Source organism: Oncorhynchus tshawytscha, linkage group LG04, assembly GCF_018296145.1.
Source record: "Oncorhynchus tshawytscha isolate Ot180627B linkage group LG04, Otsh_v2.0, whole genome shotgun sequence".
NCBI lineage: Eukaryota > Metazoa > Chordata > Actinopteri > Salmoniformes > Salmonidae > Oncorhynchus > Oncorhynchus tshawytscha.
In genome coordinates, this window is record NC_056432.1 from 66,338,163 (window position 1) to 66,359,570 (window position 21,408).

The 21,408-nt window shown below is 39.8% G+C and overlaps 2 protein-coding genes across 2 annotated transcripts; one reads left to right on the forward strand and one right to left on the reverse strand.

The window, feature by feature from the left end:
• Positions 1-121: 121 nt before the first annotated feature.
• Positions 122-9,291, reverse strand: LOC112237512. Its single transcript, XM_024406113.2, has 5 exons — positions 9,182-9,291; positions 4,564-4,640; positions 4,033-4,197; positions 1,623-1,754; positions 122-432 (listed from the first exon to the last, which is right to left on the reverse strand). The coding sequence occupies exons 2-5, from the start codon at positions 4,637-4,639 to the stop codon at positions 296-298; spliced, it is 510 nt and encodes a 169-aa protein (XP_024261881.1). The 5' UTR covers position 4,640; positions 9,182-9,291; the 3' UTR covers positions 122-295.
• A 1,253-nt stretch (positions 9,292-10,544) lies between these two features.
• On the forward strand, positions 10,545-13,613 carry LOC112237515 (ER membrane protein complex subunit 8). Its single transcript, XM_024406129.2, has 5 exons — positions 10,545-11,430; positions 11,866-11,942; positions 12,038-12,107; positions 12,206-12,300; positions 12,761-13,613. The coding sequence occupies exons 1-5, from the start codon at positions 11,212-11,214 to the stop codon at positions 12,918-12,920; spliced, it is 621 nt and encodes a 206-aa protein (XP_024261897.1). The 5' UTR covers positions 10,545-11,211; the 3' UTR covers positions 12,921-13,613.
• Positions 13,614-21,408: the final 7,795 nt, after the last annotated feature.

Sequence of the window (21,408 nt, forward strand, 5' to 3'; positions counted from 1 at the left end):
TCACACCTGTTTATGCTGTGTACTAGTAAACCCTACATATTATTGACATGTAGGGCCTACTGCTCCAGTGGCATTTAAACCTCCACAACATGGTAGATATTACAGCAAAGGGGAGACATACTATTGGGTAAACATAGGAACTTTTATTTTGCTCTATAATACATGATGACCTTAAGAGGAAGAGACCTTCCAAAACGTATTGACTGAGGTAATGTGGACAATAGATAAATACAGACAAGTAATTGGTATGTTTGTTGGTGTCATGGTATGTAATGTGGTCCTCTGGATTGTTGGTTTACTTCTTCCATTCCTTGTTCTCATAGTCCCATTTGGCTGAGAAGCCCTCCACCGGGTTGATCCTCATGTCCAGCATCCTCTGCACCTCCTTCTCTTTCCATTCTGATTCAAAGGTGGGGGGGACAGGCCCGTACACTGCAGCGAGACAGACAGCTTGTTAGGCTCTGCCTCAAAGTTCACCCATGAACATATATTCTTTAATAGTCTGTATTGAACATTTATCTACCAAGGTAATCATTATTGAGAACATTGTTTCACAAAAGCAACCTGGTTGCTTGTCTGTTATAACAATTATGGTTGAGGCAATACAATGGGAGAGAAGACACGTAACCTATTTATTTGAAGGGGCACTGATGGCCAAATACAATATTTGAATTATGTCATAAATAACATCTTGTATATCTATCTCATTGAGAAAGAATGCTGACTTATGGCTTTTAACAGGTGGGTGGAAAAACCATGAACATCAATGTACACCAAACAAAAATATAAACACAGCATGTAAAAAGTTTGGTTCCATGTTTCATGAGCTGAAATAAAATATCCCAGAAATGTTGTACAAAAAGATTTTTTGCTCATATCTTGTGCATAAATTTGTTAACAGCCCCATTAGTGAGTATTTATCATTTGACAAGATCATCCCTCCACCTGACAGGTGTGGCATATCAAGAAGCTGATCAAAGAGCATGATCATTAAACAGGTGCACCTTGTGCTGGGGGACAATAAAAGGCCACTAAAATGTGCAGTTGTGTCACACAACATAATGCCACAGATGTTTCAAATTGAGGGAGCCTGCAATTGGCATGCTGACTGCAGGAAGGTCCACCAGAGCTGTTGCTAGAGAATGGAATGTTCATTTCTCCACCATAAGCTGCCTCCAACGTTGTTTTCGAGAATTTGTCAGTATGTCCAACCGGCCTCACAACCACGTGTTACCATGCCAGCCCAGGACCTTCACATGCGGCTTCTTCACCTGCAGGATCGTCTGAGGGTGGGTGGGTGGGTGGGGGATGCTGAGGAGTAACTCTGTCTGGAATAAAGCTCTGTCTGAAAAACTCATTCTGATTGGCTGGGCCTGGGTCCCCAGTAAGTGGGCCTATGCCCTCCAAGGCCCACCCATGGCTGCACCCCTACCCAGTCATTGCGAAATCCATAGATTAGGGCCTAAGTTATTTATTTCAATTGACTAATTTCCTTATTTGAACTGTAACTCAGTAAAATCTTTGAAATTGTTGCATTGATATTTTTTCAGGATATTACAACTGAATGATCAGACTCCCTCCACAATAAATGTTCCCATTCCTTTTCTTATTAGAAGACATACCAAACTTCCTCTGCCATAGGACAACCAGTCCTGTCATGCCAATAAAGAAGAACATTCCTGCGATAACCGATTTCCACTCCTTTGTGCCCTCGTTCATCTCTGCGAAGCTCTGCTTGAAGCTAATACGGTACACTGTTGGTAAAGAGAAAATGCAAGACCTTGGTTAAATAACAATTTAACACAGCCTAACGGGTAGGGATGTGCATCTCTCCTTACAAGAACGATTCAATATGCATCTAGATACATGGGCTCCGATACAGGAATGATATTTTTAGTTTGAAACGATTTGACGCGATTCAATTTAAATTAGTGGAATGAATCAATGCGATTAACAATTGATGGCATGAACACATTCATTTCCATTCTAAATTAATATCTGATAGTGATGGAGCTCAGGAGCTGAGTTGGATCTGTCTGAGCGGACTTCTCTGAGCTGAGTGAATGAACCATGGCTTGTCGTTGCTGTATGATAGAAAAGTATTTCTGCCGTGTGTGTGTGTGTGTGTAATGTAATGTGTGAGTTGATCCATAGGGCAGACTGAGCATCTACCACTAGCAGATTAGGGGGCGCAATTTATGTTTTGTCCCCACACTGCTATAACTTGTCATATACATTGAGCTAGTAAAATGTATATATTTATCTTAAGAAATTAGCTTTGACATACATAGCCAATTAATATAGACACAGCTTTGGATTTCACCTGCCTCAAAAGTGAATGGTTTTGACCATTTGGAACCAGAGGTGATCTATTCTCCCGTTCTGACCAGTGCGGCTGGAGAAAATGATTGCGGTCCTTGTTATGAAATTACACCTTTACCCTGTTCATGTAAAAATGACCAAATCCAAACACAACTAACAAAAATATTTTGTACGGTGAACCTGGCAATCGAAAAAACCCAAATCAGCAGTTAGATGTGCAATCAGCAAGATGTGAGTTATGTCCACTCCGGTAGCCCACAGAGCTCCACCAGTAAAATTATTTTATACAGCGCATTTGGTAACACAAACCAGGTTTCCATCCAACCTGTTAATGCAAGTAAAGTACCTGTTGGAACCCATAAAAATGTATGCCATTCCTGATGGAAAATTTGTCAGTAAACTTTCCAAATGTCAACAAAACACGCTAGACAAGGTCCTTTAGTTTCTGTAAACTAATTATGCTTGACATGTCGGTGGAAACGCTTTAATGAGCAAATATTGATATAATAACCATCATATCAAAGTAAACTTGGAGTCACGCGATGACGTGTGATCATCCCACATTAGGAAAACCAGCAGTTTATTAGGATACAGATGAAATAAGTTCTGATGAACTTCACATGGTGGTGAAAGAGCAGGTGATGAGCGTGATGCTCTTTTCCAATAAATAAAGGGTCTTATTCTGGTGACATGATCGTTGACACTTGGCTGCCGTACCAAGAATAATCCCTCTTTTGTCCATAATAATCTAATGTAGGCTATACCCACACTGTGTCTGTGACCTGATGGCTACAGCGCACGTGCCAATACCAGAGTGGGCACACTATATAACGCAACATTTTTTGTGAGAAAACCATCAGTAGAGATGCAGTGGAAACCCACTTAACTTGTATTTTCTATTCGGTACATGGGAATTGAACCGCCTTTCATCCTCAACAAGTCAAGTTAATGTAAAAATGTAAGAAAATGTGCATATTGTTTTTATGCAGATTTGAGAATATTCGCATGACAATCTGTCACCAATTGGATGGAAGCCTAGCTAAATGAAATCTGTTGTCCCTCAATAAAACCTATATAATATTGCGAAAGCCAGTTTAAAAACATCTTAATGCTGAAGGTGCTGTGCAGATGTTGCCTACGAATATTAGAACAGGGATATGGTAGCCCTAGCTCTCGTTGGCGCGAGCAGCTGCATCTCCTGCACTGCACAGTTATCTGACTTGTAGATCAATATCACATGCAGATACATGAAAAGAAGTTTGATAGGCTGAAGGAGAGGACGCATCAATTCAAACAGATGAGGTATTTTCAGAATAAGGCAACAAAAAAATAGCATAATAAACATTAGTGTACCTGCGATTTGTAACATTTTCATTGGTTCTTACCGATGCATGCTACATATGGATCGGTTTCCCACGGACAGATGCTCTCACATCTTAAACATTTGAACCGGGGACTGACGCGTATCGGTGAATCGTGTAACTCTGTGTTGTTGTCTGTGTCACACTGCTATGCTTTATCTTGGCCAGGTCGCAGTTGCAAATGAGAACTTGTTCTCAACTAGCCTACCTGGTTAAATAAAGGTAAAAATAAAAAAATATATCCCTACTAACAGAACAGATAGGCAAACAATACTTCTGTCTTGTTTTGAGTAAGAAACAAAACTGACAAATGTCAAGTATTCAACAACAAAGGTAAAAAACCACTTACATGCAATCTTCTCCTCATTGGAGAGTGTGGCCCAGGAGCCCTTCTCCTTCTCCTTTAAGGACTTCTGCACTGCACTCAGCTCTGTCACAAACTGGACGTCTGGGAGGGGGTTCTCCCGCCTGTCAAAGTAGGCTGGGAGAGCGTAGTCGTCTACCTTGGCAACACCTGCAGGAAACTCACCATGTTACTACATAGGACTGACACACACAACCAATACATGTATTCAAACCTGCATGGGACCTGCATAGCAAATATGTGCATACACGAATACATACTGTGTGCCTTTGGGAGCCGCATAACTGCTTTTTCAGTTTACCCCCAAAAACTTAAATATCTTATTCTACAATAAACTGGTATTGTATGATTACTGTACATCTCCAAACCATGCTGGTGGTGGTATATTTTATCCATTGTTTACATTTGTTTGTGTGCCAACTTTTTAGTGGTAGGTACAATTTACAGAGGATGGTTTTAAAGGTCCATAACATGAAGGTCAAGTATGTGGTGTGTACTGCCAACATAGTCACTCACCATGTCCCCCACGTACACAGATTGATGTGGAAATGGCACGTTTGCCAACAAGGCTAAGGGCTCTGGTGGCCAGCATTCTGAAAGAAAATCACATGTATGAGAAAACCCTTGATGAATGAAAATTAATATCGCTAGTTACTACTGTAACAAAACATTACTGACCAACGAATCACAAAGAAGTTATTCTGATGACATGAAACTATAGCCTAAGGCTAGCCATTAGGTCTTTGTAAAATAGTGTGGTTAGTTCTCTTCTTAGTCAATTAAATTTATAGAAAAATAGCAACTTTCAACAAGAATTTATGAAACTGCACGCATCCCTAATCTGACATTTAGCAACTAGTTATGGTCACTGCTCAAGCACACGTAACTAGCAACCAGTTTTTGTAACAAATAAAATCTAGTTAACAGAACTGTCAAAAAAGAGGAAAAACTAGCTAGCTACATTAACCTAGATAAAGTTACCCAGCTAAAATGTCTATGCTAAAAAGTTGCCTAGCAAACTAAATATAGCTTGCCATCTATCGATTTAGCCATCCATCTGCAAAGGACGTTTCAATGGTAACAAACAGGCTAATAGATAGTATTTTCAACATAGACGCTAGCTGAGTTATATTCAAACTAGGCTAATGTAAACTGAACTAGTACCTGGGTTTGTGGAGGGGATGAATATGATGAGATTTCCTCCGACACTCAGGATCCTTCAGTTCAAAGTCCCATTAGCCAGCTCTGCAAACTTGAATTATGTCAAAATGCGTTCTGGACTCATCAAAATATGTAGTTTCGCAGAACTACTATCGTTATTACTGATGTTATGCATGGCACGCACTTTCAAAAAAAGGTAAACAAAACAGTTATTTTACTTTGACCTTTTTTGGAAGTACAAACCATGCGTAACGACAGTAATGATGAAAGTTGCTCAATGAAACTCCATATATTGTTGAGTACCGAACAATTTGACATAGCCAGTTCTGCAAATGTTAATGGGACTTTGAATTGCGGGATCTGACTATCTCCTCAAGCCCAGGTACTGGTTTAAACCAATGACGTATATAAACCCTGGATTGCTGATTCTATGGCTGCAGTCCAAACACTTCAAATCAAATGTATTTATAAAGCCCTTTTTACATCAGCCGATGTCAAAGTGCTATATAGAAACCAAGCTTAAAACCCCAAACAGCAAGCAACGCAGATGTAAAAGACACACACTATCCCCTCAAATATTAAGAGGAGACGTATCATGATGTTCGACGAGTATACACTTGCAGGGCAAGGAATGATTTTTAAATCGACCACCTTTGCCCGGATATCGTCACTCGTTCATCCTGCAATGATTGTGTTTTCAGCCACCGGTAGCTTTATATGCACTACAGTCAATTATGATTGCATGTCTACTTATATTAACTATATAATTACTCATTTACGCCTACTGTATGATAGCTTGCAAATTAATTAGCTAACTAACGTTAGCCTGCCTAGCTGGAACTTCTGAAGGAAAATGTTTTATTTCTACAATTTCCAAAAGATAACCAAACAAAAACATTTGCACTTTTATGCGACGTGTTTGTGCATTAATAGCACAATTTCTAACCTTTTTACAATCATTTTTACTTACACTTGTATGGTCACTTCTCCATTGGTTATTCATTTTTGGCGGACTTTTCTTAGCGGATGTACAACCGCAACGTAAGCCCCTCCGCTAAGAAAAGTCAGCCAAAACTTGAATGGAGAAGTGAACATACAAGTGTAAGTTATAAATTGTGCTACTAATGCACATGACGGCACAAACACGTATCGTAAAAGTAATTATGTTTTTGTTTGGTTAGCTTTTGGAAATTGTAGAAATGTTCCTTTATCAGAAGTTCCAGCTAGGCAGGCTAACGTTAGTTAGCTAATTAATTTGCTAGCTACCATACAGTAGGCGTATATAAAATGATATAGTTAATATAAGTAAACATGCAATCATAATTGACGTAGCGCATATAAAGCACCCACAAACTACCGGTGGTTGAAAACAATCATCGCAGGACGAACGAGTGACGAATTTTCGGGCAAGGGCGGTACATTTAAAAATCATTATTTACCAAATAATATATAAATAATGATTTTTAAATGGACCGCCCTTGCCCGAAAATTCGTTTTCGTACCCTACAAAAATAAATCGAACTGTATTTTAAGACGGTTAAATGCTCTACTCACAAAAAAGCTGTTAGAATTGTAAGTATATGCAAGTCCTTGTGTAATTGTAATGTGATATTGTACCCCCTAGCGCGATTGTCCATTGTTTGTAATCGATGTATGCTTGTGTTCCCTCATGTGCTTTATGTATTGATTTGTTGTTAATAATAAAAAATAAAAATTTTAATCATTATTTTATTTTTTATGAACAACAAATCAATACAGGAAGTACATGTGGGAAGAAAATTATATATCAATAATATACAGAGGACAATTGGGCTAGGGGGTACAATATCACATTACACAAGGACCTTAAGGGACTATTCTAACAGCTTTTTTGTTAGAGCATTTAATTGTCTTAAAATACAGTTACATTTATTTTTGTAAGGTAATAGAATGTGTTTGTTTGTAAATTTCCATTTGTGAATATTAAACTTGGCCAAAAAAATAATGAAATTAATTACATAAAAATGTTTCAGCTTATTTCTATCGTAGGTAAAGAATCCAAGCAGTAAATCTCTCCACAATAGTGTAAGATCTTCATAAATGTGTCAATTATAAATCTACTTATGTCTTGCAACAGTTTTCTTACATGAATACATTGTCAAAAAAAGATGCAACACTGTTTCTGGGTGGTCATTACAAAAGGAACCATTTGAGTTGATGTTTTCCTTAAAGTTTCACTGGAACTTTGTCAATATTATAATTGCAAACCAACATGAAGTTAAGGCCACCAAAAGAAGAGAATACATGATGAGGAATACAATTCCACATAGAACTTCTTAGGAATTGTTTTATCCAATTGATCTTAAAAGTATTATTTAAGGTAGTAAAGTCAAAAATTCAGCCCACCATTCTCATAAGTGTTCATTACAACAGTTTTACTAATTTAATGGGTACGGTTTCTCCACAAAGTTGAAAAGCATCTGGTCTATCTCCTTGCTAATTTTACCGTCAAGATAGAGCGTCATATGTTAGTCTAGAGATACCTTCAGCCTTGGTTATTAGGGCACGTCCTTTTAAAGATAAGTCCCTCTGTAGCCATTGATTTAGCTTCTTCTGTTTTTTTTTTTTTTTTTTAAACAAGAGGGTTAAAATTGAGTAAGCCTCTAGACTTCTGATCCTTTCTAATGGTTATGCCTAAATATGTAAGTTATTCTTTTACTGGAATACCATAATATGAAGGTGTCACACAATCTGACAGCCATGAGTTCACATTTATTAATGTTACACTATAGACCAGAAGCTTTGGAAAAGGATTGTATCACATTGATCGATATGGGAATTTGTTTAGCATCTTTCAGAAAAAGTGTAGTATTGTCAGCCAGCTGGCTTATAATAATTTCTTTACCAGCTATTGAAATACCTTGCACAGGACTATTATTGAAAGAATTTGTATGAAGTTGGGTGATTAATAAAAACAGGTATGGGAGTTAAAGAGAGGAATTAGGAAAGGTTGTCTTAACTCAAATCTAGGTGAGGTGCCATATTTCAATTTGATAGAGCTGTTACCATTTGTATAGTCTTAATAGCATTACAGAAATGTTTTTTTTATTTATTTAAAAAAAAAAAAAACATTCCTTCCTCACCCTGCAACTGTATACTCGTCAGACAGCATGATACGTCATCGAAAGTGTCCACTTAATATTTGAGGGCTGAGGGAATAGTGTGCCTTTTAAGTGTTTGGACTGCAACCTATGTATTGGTCATTGAGAGACTAAATGTTATGTATTTAAGTATATTTGTTGTTGGACAGTAACATTAGTACTAAACAAATATAATATTAGGAAATTGTTTGCTTCGCTCTCAATGTAAACGTATGCATGAAGGTGTCTAATAGAATTAACGTGTCAAAAACGAATGGCGAAATTAATAAATGCATTTCTATTGCATCCAAAAATCTGTTTTACAATTGAGGAGTACCAAGATGACTACGCAGTGATCTCAATACAGTCAGGCATCCAGGGTTTATACACATCATTGGTTCAAACGTTAGTAGCAGGAAGGCTCACACGCAAGCTGACGATGCTAATCATCGCTAACTGGTACAAGGTCAAATACATAGCAGACACCCAACATGTTATTCCTTATGTAATATTCCTGCTCCGGACTAACCTCCACGGTAACATTACAAATGACTATGAGGTGGAATACCCACAAAACATTACACTACATACAGGAAAAGGGCACCTTAACTAACGTTAGCTAGGATGCTAGCCTAGCCAACCATTGCATATTTGCCCCTTGTCTTGTTTGCCTCTTTTCAATGTCAATGTCAATCTCTTCACTCGGCTCGTTCGGAAACATTGACAAATCCATTTCTGATAACACAGCAGACATGTAGCATGTTTGTCTTCATTAATATATATATATAATATGTTCTACGATAGCTGAATTTCAGACGTCTAATCATTTAGAAAATTCACCCGCCAACTCTTACTTTTTCTCCTTTCGCCGACGCTCCAAAAACCATAAAGGAAGTGTGATTAACCGGAAATACGTAGCAGGTGAGGGAAACTGTGGTCGGTGCAAATGTAGTCACACTATTATATACATATTAAAATATGTTTGTAAAATAATGTGAGTGGTGATTCATTTAGCTATGCAATTGAATTCGAACTTTTACGACATTAATGTAGAAAACTAGTGTTCATTTGCTACCATGTTGCGCAGCATTGGCATTCTTCCTGTCACGCGGTGTGCCCTGAGATGAACCAAAATGGCGTTTGTGGCCTGCCATATGGTGTGGGATTCATCCCGGGTGTGTGTTACCTTCGTCCCGCCAGCAAGAATAAGCAAGACCTAGCAAGAACAAGGCCGTGACCTCGGTGATTTTACTTTAAAATAAAAGTTTCGCAATGAAGATGGTGAAAAATTATACAAATGGTCGAAATTCGTAACATTTTATGAGGAAATGTTAGCAGACTTAGAATTTTGTGAAAAAGCAATACAGTTAATCGCCATTATAGCACAAATAATATTATAGCATTGACATTATTGTTAAGAGCATTCAAATTAATTTTATTTAACCTTTATTTAACTAGGCAAGTCAATTATCTACAATGATGGCCTACCAAAATACAAAAGGCCTCCTGCTGGTCACGGGTGCTGGGATTAAAAATACATTTTATTTAAAAATATAGGACAAAACACACGTAACAAGAAGACAGACAACAAAACACTACATAAAGAGAGACCTAAGACAACAACATAGCATGGTAGCAACACAACATGACAAAAACATGGCAGCAGCACAAAACAGGGTACAAACATTATTGGGCACAGACAACAGCACAAAGGGCAAGGAGGTAGAAACAACAATACATCACTTAAAGCAGCCACCACTGTCAGTAAGAGTGTCCATGACTGAGTCTTTGAATGAAGAGATTGTGACAAAACTAGTGATGACTAAATAGTTATCATGGTAAGAACAGTAATAAATAACAAAACATGATTTATAATGCTACTATTAATACTAATAGTAATAACAATATTAATAATATTATAATAATTATAATAATCAACTTTCGAAAAGACTTGTAAATACCATTCTTAATTAACCCATTCATATTGAACCCTGTTCAGTACGTTTTTCTTTTGGCACAGTAGTACACAATCTATTCTACTTAGGAGCACTCAAAGTTTCCAAATCCATAGAGTTTGCACCCAGAGGAGTGTCACTGCTCATTTGGTTGGGCCTTATAGAGTGGCCCATCAACTTAAATAAAACAGATTTTTCATATTGGACATTGGATTTAAATTGATGGGCCACTCTTTAAAGTCCACCAAATCAGCAGTGATGCTCTGGGTGTAAACTCTGGATTTGGAAACTAGAAGTGCTCCTGAGTAGAGTGGAACCCCCTTTTACTGTGACACAATGTACAGATACTTTTATAATGTGCAATAAATGAGTACTCACACAAAAAAATCATTGATGACCATTTGGGCTTTAAAAAATAAACATCAACAAATAAATGACATGTCTTATATAATTACTTTTAATTATTCTTTGTATGATAAGTAGTATACAATGTATCGATAATTGTGCACATTTTCCATAATTTTCGCCCTAGTTATTCATTCTACATACAGGGCTGGATTTTATTATGAATTATTCCAAAAATCCGTGACCCGGAAGTACTTAGTTATTCTTGCCTATTTCACAGCGGTGCGTGTGTGTGTGTAATATGGTGCCGGTGCAAACCACCAGAGAGAAGCCAAGCAGCGTTCATTTGTAGTAGGATATAACGTTACCGTCGTGACCAACATACAACATTAATGCACGGTAACATTCACGAAGAGTTGCCTTTATGTAGGTAGCTAGTTATAAGAGACTCGATTACCGTAGTCAACCTGGCAGAGCTGTCACTGTCTCTCTGTTGTATCGGGTATGATATCCGTTGGCTAGCTGTCAAGCTAGCAGTCTCCAGACCATCCTTGACAATTAGCTAGTTTAGTGTTTATCTCGAAATGAGAATGAGTATTAAATTGACAACTCAGGCTTATTGCAAGATGCTTTTGCATGCTGCTAAATATCCTCATTGCGCCGTGAACGGATTACTGGTTGCTGAGAAACAGAAGGAGAAGAAAAAAGACAGCCACTCCATTCCAATCCTCTGTGTGGATTGTATACCACTATTCCACGGCACACTTGCATTGGCACCTATGCTGGAAGTGGCACTTACATTGGTGAGTGAATTGATCGTCTTTATCTTCTATTCACATGTCATGTTTCAAAAATGTTCATGTTACTCCACTGCATGTTACTCCACTGCATGTTACTCCACTGCATGTTACTCCACTGCATGTTACTCCACTGCATGTTACTCCACTGCATGTTCACCACTGCATGTTCACCACTGCATGTTCACCACTGCATGTTCACCACTGCATGTTCACCACCATGTTCACCACTGCAAGTTACTGGGCCTGTTGAAGTAGAAGTGCATTAACAGCTGTCAGTCCTGCTGACTTGTCAAGCTAAACTCAACATCATGGTGAAAGAAGTTTCTGATGTTTCAACTTGTACATTGGTGGAGTTTATCAGAAACGTCCTTCACAATGGTGTTGAGTTTAGTCATCTAGTCAAACAAGTGAATATATTTTTTCTTTCCCCACATCCAGATTGACACGTGGTGTAAAGAGAACAAATATGTCATAGCTGGGTATTACCAAGCCAACGAGCGCACAAAGGACTTCAGGTAACAAGATTTTGATACAGGATCCCTTTCAAGCTCTGTGGAGAGTTGTGTTGATATGATACACAATGTACTCTGTCTTCTTTTGACTCCCACAGACCTAACCAGGTTGCTGAAAAAGTTGGGGCCAGGATTGCAGAGAACTTCAGCGAAGCAGCAATGATTATGGTAATCCTCTATTAGCTGTCCAGTATCAGAACTGCCACATTACTGAATTCACACATAAGAACTACACTGACCACTGTATCTCTAATAATGTTCCTCAGGTGGACAGCACCAGATTCACCATGGGCTGCTATGAGCCCATATTAGCCATCTATGACCACCATGAAAACAAGTGGAAATGCAGGGACTGTAATGTGTAAGTGTTCCTGAGCTGACCAAATATGTCATGTGGGATAGATATATCACAGCTACTGAACAGCCATTTATCCAAAAATATTTGGAACGACATGGTATACTATGCCAATATCTGTTAGTGAAATAGAACCCAGTGTGGTAGATATTTATTTTACTCTTATCTATCCTGATGCCTACTTACTTTACCCTGCCTTCATGTACATATCTACCTCAAATACCTCATACCCCTGCACATTGATCTGATACTGGTACTCCCTGTATATAGCTCCATTCTTGTGTATTTTATTCCTCTTGTGTTACTATTTTATTTTTAAACTGAATTATTGGGAAGGGTTCGTAAGCAAGCATTTCAAGGTGAAGTTTACACCAGTTATATTCGGTGCATGTAACAAATACGATTTGATTTGTGATTCCAGAATGTGGCGCTGAGGTTCTGGATTGTTGGTTTGTGTGTGTTGCAGGGACAGCTTTGAGGACTGGTGTGAGGCTCAGAAGATCACGTCGGCTCTGCTGGAGGGCAGGTCCTACGAGAGCCTGATCGACTTCGACAATCACCTAGACGACCTCAGGAATGACTGGACCAACCCTGAGATCAACAAGTCTGTCCTGCACCTGTGCTAAGCCTCCCAGCTGAGTGACTGCACTGCACCAGACAAAGACATTGCGGCCAAAACGGCGTTGGACGTGCTAATACTACTGTAGCGCAGGAATGCTGAATGCTAAGGCTTTGTTCCCAGTGAATTGCTCTCACAGGGAAGAGAGCTTTCAGAGCACTGGTCAGTCTATTTTCATGGGCAAGCAGGACACAGGTACCATTGGGATCTTTGTTCCCGTAGTAGGGAGGATCAAGGTGATCAAGACCTAGGTGTCATTCAATGCAACGTGTTAATTTTCTTTCTCATTTTTTGAGTACGGTTTTTGTATGCTAATAGTTAATGAAGATGTATGCGAAATTCTGAATGGTAGGGAAACATGAATATCATTTATTTAGACTTCTATTGAATACTTTAGGTTCTTCAGAAATGGTAGTGTTTCAGAGATGATAGACATTATAACTTATTGTTCTGAGATTTGACTTATTGAAATATTACAGAATTGTAATCAACAAGAGATGTTGTTTTTTATTTCACTACCTTAATGTTTATATTCTCAGAACTGTTTCACTCCTGTTTTCTTATAAGAGATAGCTTAGTATTTATTTGTTAAAGGATGATCTGATTATTCTTTATTTGTTGAAATAAATCTTGTTATTGCATAAGTAATAAACTGTAAGTCACTTGGGATTAAAGCATTTGCTAAATGTCCATATTATTATTGTTGATTCATGAATTATATATTTTGGGTTGGATTAAGATATAAAATAACTTGTGAGGTTTTGATATTAAACCTTTTTGTAAAAAAAAAAAAAATTGGACTGAATGTACAAATAAAATGTAACTTTTCAGATGTGCATTTTTTTTATGCCTTTTTCTAAAATCACTCCCTTACCCTAGCGCTGCCCTACATACTTGACGAATCCATAGATCTGAATGAGTTGGGTGTTCAATTTACTTTGGGTTGAGACAGTTCCATCACTTTGGGTTGAGACAGCATACAGTGGATATTAATGGAAAATACTTTCCATTTTCATACATTTTTTACACCCCTTTTTCAATCTTGTCTCAAACTGCGCTTCTTAACACCCGCCTGCTTAACCAATTTGTTGGAGAAAACACCATTCAACTGACGACCGTAGTCAGCCTGCAGGCGCCCGGCCCACCACAAGGAGTCGCTAGAGTGTAATGAACCAAGTAAAACCTCCCCGGCCAAACCCTCCCCTAACCCGGACAATTGTGCGCCACCTTATGGGACTCCCGGTCACAGCCAAACCATCTCTGGTAGAAGTATGGGGCTATGACAAATGGTGTGGTAAAAAAATGATTCCTGAATGAGTCCCTACCCCAAAGAACTTTCCATAACCTATCAGAGAATATGATGGAACTACTACCATAGGGCCCAATTCTGACAGGAAATGTACGCCTTTCTTACAAACACCTTTCCTAAGTACTTCTCAGTAGTTAGTAGTCTAACTTAACCAGAGCTTGGATTGAAATAGGTGTCGGTACTCATTTTTGGTGCCGTTACTATTTACATTTAGGTGCAGGAGCTCCACAATACTTTAGAGCTAATATTTTATAAGTGGAACAGGAGCTCTAGCAGGAGAACATTTGAGGTGGTTCCCTTGCATGAGCTGATTACATTGAATTCAACTTTGAAAACATTCTCACTTGCTGGCCAACAGAGTTTTCATTCAATAGGATTTATAGTACATTTATCTTAAGCCATCCCTTTAAATATGGTGTGCCTTTAATTAGATTTTTGTAGACAGACTAGGAAACGTAGCGAGACGGGGCTCAGAATATAGGATCAATGAAAGAAAGATATCTAAATATATGGATATTCATCTCTGTTTCAGCACCAACTGGTAGACTATAAAATGCACTGATATTTTAGATGCATTTTAGGGTTAAGAAAGTATGTATGAGTCATTGAAAAAACAGGTTTGGAGAGCAGTTTGATTCATCCTGAAGGTTGTCAAATTCGAGTTCAAACCATTAAATATTGGAAGGTGGAAAAAAGCGGACAATAAGGGTTGAACAACAGTTGTATTAATCTACCCTAATCCTCACCAATCATGGAACTGTATGACAATGTGTATGTGGGGTCTGAGTTCCATAATTATTCAAATAGGCTACATGTCCCACACTATTGCACCAAATTACCCTTACATGATCCACTAATGCTAGGGACCCTCAGGAATAACTACACAGGCGTGACAGGTAAACGGAATGATGCAAAATGAAGAAAACGAACACTAACGTGACAGTTATAAATGTATGTGGGTATTACTGATAGTGTGTCCTGATATTAGCCAATATTTAACATGGTACAAATTGTAAAATAAAATGGAGAAAAGCCCAGGTATATACACTACCGTTCAAAAGTTTGGGGTCACTTAGAAATGTCTTTGTTTTTGAAACAAAAGCACTTTTCTTGTTCATTAAAATAGCATCAAACAATAAGAAATACAGTGTAGACATTAATTTTGTAAATTACTATTGTAGCTGGAAACTTAATATATTTTATGGAATATCTACATAGGCGTACAGAGGCCCATTATCAGCAACCATCACTCCTGTGTTCCAATGGCACGTTGTGTTAGCTAATCCAAGTTTATCATTTTAAAAGGCTAATTGATCATTAGAAAACCCTTTTTCAATTATGTTAGCTGTTACGGATACAGGTATCCTGTGTGTGTGTGTGTATATGTATCCTGTGTTTGCTCTCCTTCTCCCCTCACAGGTGAAAATCATCACTCCCCAATCAGTCAACAATCAATCATCAATCAGAAGACACACCTCCTCCTGTTTCCTACCCTATCACAGTTCCTTTCCCTTGGTTTAAAAACCCCATCATTTGTTTGCTCTAGAGCTCAATCTCTCTGTAAATGCCATGTCTGTAGGTCGCTGTGTTTCACTCTCGCGTTGTGTCTTAGCTTCTCTTTTGTTTGAGCACCTCCTAGCACTTTGTCATCACCTGTGAGTATTGTTTTTGGTTATGGTGTTTGTTTGTTGCTGGTGGGAAAAGGGGAAACCAAGACAAGTCGCCCATGGGCATACACTACCCGTAGGTGAACTTTGTTAAATACACTAGTTAGAACTGGGTGGACCACCCACTGTATTTTTGGTTAGTTAGCTGTTGTTAAAGTAGGCTAGGCTAGTCTAGCTTAGGGGTGTTTTTGTATATTTATTGTTTCTTTCCTTGGGTCCAGCTCAGCCCCTTTTCCTGCCCCCCCCCCATTACCGTGTGTTTATAAATAAACCTGGAGTTTGACGGTAGATTTCTGTTGTCGTGGTTATTTCGTTCACACTTTTACTTTGTCACAATAATAATTTGCATGAGTTATGTTACAGGTCTCATTACCATCCCCCCCTAGACTGTCGGGCCAAAAGGGATTCGTAACATTAGCACAGCTGAAAACTGTTCTGATTAAAGAAGCAATAAAACTGACCTTTAGACTAGTTGAGTATCTGGAACATCAGCATTTGTGGGTTCGATTACAGGCTCAAAATGGCCATAAACATAACTTTCTTCTGAAACTCGTCAGTCTATTCTTGTTCTGAGAAATGAAGGTTATTCCCTGTGAGAAATTGCCAAGAAACAGATCTCGTACAACTCCCTTCACAGAACAGCGCAAACTGTCTCTAACCAGAATAGAAAGAGGAGTGGGAGGCCCTGGTAAACAACTGAGCAAGAGGACACATACATCAGTGTCTAGTTTGAGAAACAGATGCCTCACAAGTCCTCATCTGGCAGCTTCATTAAATGGTACCTGCAAAACACCAGTCTCAACATCAACAGTGAAGAGGTGACCGAAGCCTATAGCTTGGGTCTCCAAATTTCATCCACTTAAATTGTGAAGGCACACAATTGCAATTCTGAATAACGGCACAGCTATTTGTAGCCTATTTAACTGTTAGTGTTTATGATTTTCTGTTTGCTTCCACATGACCGGTTTCACATTCGTCTCCAGGGATCATAAGGGATAATCATATTTAAAAAAAATTGCTATGTCTAGTTACCATCCCTTTCACCAAACGGATTACTCATTTACCTAGATCTTAACAATAGCTCTTATCAGTTGATGAATTACAGTGCATGGAGAATGCTGTAATTTCTATGGGGGAAAAATGAAGTAGATGCTTTATCCACTAGGAAAGGGCAGGTTCACTTGACCTTATTCATGGTTTCCTAGGGTATAAAGGCTGTGGAATAATAATGTAGACAAATGGAATAAAGGTATTTGCCATTATAGCACAACATTTTTTTGTATTTGTATTTTATTTAACCTTTTTAACTAGGCAAGTCAGTTAAGAAGAAATTATTTAGTGACGGCTTATCAAAAGGCCTCCTGCGGGGCTGGGATTATATATATAAATATAGGACAAAACACACATGACAAGAGACAACACAACACTACATAAAGAGAGACCTAAGACAACATGGTGGCAACACATGACATCACAGCATGGTAGCAACACAACATGGTAGCAGCACAAAACATGATACAAACATTATTGGGAAAAGTCAACAGCACAAAGGACAAGAAGATAGAGACAATACATCACAAAGCAGCCACAACTGTCAGTAAGAGTGTCCATGATTGAGTCTTTGAAGAGATTGAGATAAAACTGTCCAATTTGAGTGTTTGTTGCAGCTCGTTCCAGTCGCTAGCTGCAGTGAACTGAAAAGAGGAGCGACCCAGGGATGAGTGTGCTTTGGGGACCTTAAACAGAATGTGACTGGTAGAAAGGGTGTTGTATGTGGAGGATGAGGGCTGCAGTAGACATCTCAGATAGGGGGAAGTGAGGCCTAAGAGGGTTTTATAAATAAGCATCAACCAGTGGGTCTTGCGATGGGTATACAGAGATGACCAGTTTACAAAGGAGTATAGAGTGCAGTGATGTGTCCTATAAGGAGCATTGGGGGAAAATCTGATGGCCGAATGGTAAAAAACATCTAGCTGCTTGAGACTACCCTTACCTGCCGATCCATAAATTATGTCTCCGTAATCTAGCATGGGTAGGATGGTCATCTGAATCAGGGTTAGTTTGGCAGCTGAGGTGAAAGAGGAGCAATTACGATAGAGGAAACCAAGCCTAGATTTAACTTTAGCCATACTCCCAAGTACTTGTATGAGGTGACTACCTCAAGCTCTAAACCCTCAGAGGTAGTAATCACACCCGTGGGGAGAGGGGCATTCTTCTTACCAAACCACATGACCTTTGTTTTGGATGTGTTCAGAACAAGGTTATGGGTAGAAAAAGCTTGTTGGACACAAACAAAGCTTTGTTGTAGAGCATTTAACACAACATCCGTGGAGGGGCCAGCTGAGTATAATACTGTATCATCTGCATATAAATGGATGAGAGAGCTTCCTACTGCCTGAGCTACGTTGTTGAAGAGGTCTTTCCCATAGTAACGATTAAAACATTCCCTAACCAGAAACTGTGGATTGATGGCAGTATTCGTGTGAAACTGAAAGCACGAACCACTGCTTTTAATCAGGGCAAGGTGTCTGGTAACATGACCGAATACAAACAGTGCAGCTATTCCCTCCGCAAGGCTATCAAACAAGCTAAGCGTCAGTACAGAGACAAAGTAGAATCTCAATTCAACGGCTCAGACACAAGAGGTATGTGGCAGGGTCTACAGTCAATCACGGACTACAGGAAGAAATCCAGCCCAGTCACGGACCAGGATGTCTTGCTCCCAGGCAGACTAAATAACTTTTTGCCCGCTTTGAGGACAATACAGTGCCACTGACACGGCCTGCAATGAAAACATGCGGTCTCTCCTTCACTGCAGCCGAGGTGAGTAAGACATTTAAACGTGTTAACCCTCGCAAGGCTGCAGGCCCAGATGGCATCCCCAGCCGCGCCCTCAGAGCATGCGCAGACCAGCTGGCCGGTGTGTTTACGGACATATTCAATCAATCCCTATACCAGTCTGCTGTTCCCACGTGCTTCAAGAGGGCCACCATTGTTCCTGTTCCCAAGAAAGCTAAGGTAACTGAGCTAAATGACTACCGCCCGGTAGCACTCATAACCGTCATCATGAAGTGCTTTGAGAGACTAGTCAAGGACCATATCACCTCCAATCTACCTGACACCCTAGACCCACTCCAATTTGCTTACCGCCCAAATAGGTCCACAGACGATGCAATCTCAACCACACTGCACACTGCCCTAACCCATCTGGACAAGAGGAATACCTATGTGAGAATGCTGTTTATCGACTACAGCTCGGCATTCAACACCATAGTACCCTCCAAGCTCGTCATCAAGCTCGAGACCCTGGGTCTCGACCCCGCCCTGTGCAACTGGGTACTGGACTTCCTGACGGGCCGCCCCAGGTGGTGAGGGTAGGCAACAACATCTCCTCCCCGCTGATCCTCAACACTGGGGCCCCACAAGGGTGCGTTCTGAGCCCTCTCCTGTACTCCCTGTTCACCCACGACTGTGTGGCCACGCACGCCTCCAACTCAATCATCAAGTTTGCGGACGACCCAACAGTGGTAGGCTTGATTACCAACAACGACGAGACGGCCTACAGGGAGGAGGTGAGGGCCCTCGGAGTGTGGTGTCAGAAAAATAACCTCACACTCAACGTCAACAAAACTAAGGAGATGATTGTGGACTTCAGGAAACAGCAGAGGGAACACCCCCTATCCACATCGATGGAACAGTAGTGGAGAGGGTAGCAAGTTTTAAGTTCCTCGGCATACACATCACAGACAAACTGAATTGGTCCACTCACACAGACAGCATCGTGAAGAAGGCGCAGCAGCGCCTCTTCAACCTCAGGAGGCTGAAGAAATTCGGCTTGTCACCAAAAGCACTCACAAACTTCTACAGATGCACAATCGAGAGCATCCTGGCGGGCTGTATCACCGCCTGGTACGGCAACTGCTCCGCCCTCAACCGTAAGGCTCTCCAGAGGGTAGTGAGGTCTGCACAACGCATCAGGGCAAACTACCTGCCCTCCAGGACACCTACACCACCCGATGTTACAGGAAGGCCATAAAGATCATCAAGGACATCAACCACCCGAGCCACTGCCTGTTCACCCCGCTATCATCCAGAAGGCGAGGTCAGTACAGGTGCATCAAAGCTGGGACCGAGAGACTGAAAAACAGCTTCTATCTCAAGGCCATCAGACTGTTAAACAGCCACCACTAACATTGAGTGGCTACTGCCAACACACTGTCAATGACACTGACTCTACTCCAGCCACTTTAATAATGGGAATTGATGGGAAATGATGTAAATATATCACTAGCCACTTTAAACAATGCTACCTTATATAATGTTACTTACCCTACATTATTCATCTCATATGCATATGTAGATACTGTACTCTATATCATCGACTGCATCCTTATGTAATACATGTATCACTAGCCACTTTAACTATGCCACTTGGTTTACATACTCATCTCATATGTATATACTGTACTCGATATCATCTACTGTATCTTGCCTATGCTGCTCTGTACCATCACTCATTCATATATCCTTATGTACATATTCTTTATCCCCTTACACTGTGTATAAGACAGTAGTTTTTTTTTTGGAATTCTTAGTTAGATTACTTGTTCGTTATTACTGCATTGTCGGAACTAGAAGCACAAGCATTTCGCTACACTCGCATTAACATCTGCTAACCATGTGTATGTGACAAATAAAATTTGATTTGATTTGATTTGACTATAGACATCAAGAAAGCCAGTCAGTTGATTATTGACAAATTTTTCCAACACTTTTGATAAAAAGGGAAAAATAGAAATAGGTCAGTTAGAATCAGCTTGATCTCCCCCTTTAAATAAAGGGCAATCCGTGGCTGTCTTCCAAGCAATGGGAACCACCCCAGAAAGGAGAGACAGGTTAAAAAGGTCGGAGATAGACTTGGCGATGATAAGGGCAGAAACATTAAAGAAGAAGGTCTAAACCATCTGACCCAGATGTTTTTTGGGGGTCAAGTTTCAGGAGCTCCTTTAGCACCTTGGACTCAGTGACTGCCTGCAGGTAGAAACTTTGTAGATGGGCAGGGGGAAAAGAGGGAGAACCATCGGGGATAGACGCATTAGAAGGGGTGGGAGATGAGGAAATGTTGGACAGGCAACGAGGCATAGCTGAGTCAAATAGGAATCCTGTCTTAATGAAGTGGTGATTAAAGAGCTCAGCCATGTGCTTCGTGTCAGTAACAACCACATCATCAACATTAAGGGACATGGGCAGCTGTGAGGAGGAGGGTTTATTCTCCAGGTCTTTAATTGTTTTCCAGAACTTCTTGGGGTTAGACCCACAGAGAGAGAACTGCTCCTTAAAGTAACTAACTTTGGCCTTCCAGATAGCCTGAGTGCACTTATTTCTCATTTGCCTGAACGAGAGCCAGTCAGCTTGATTTTTTATTTTATTTTTTTATTTCACCTTTATTTAACCAGGTAGGCCAGTTGAGAGCAAGTTCTCATTTACAACTGCGACCTTGCCAAGATAAAGCAAAGCAG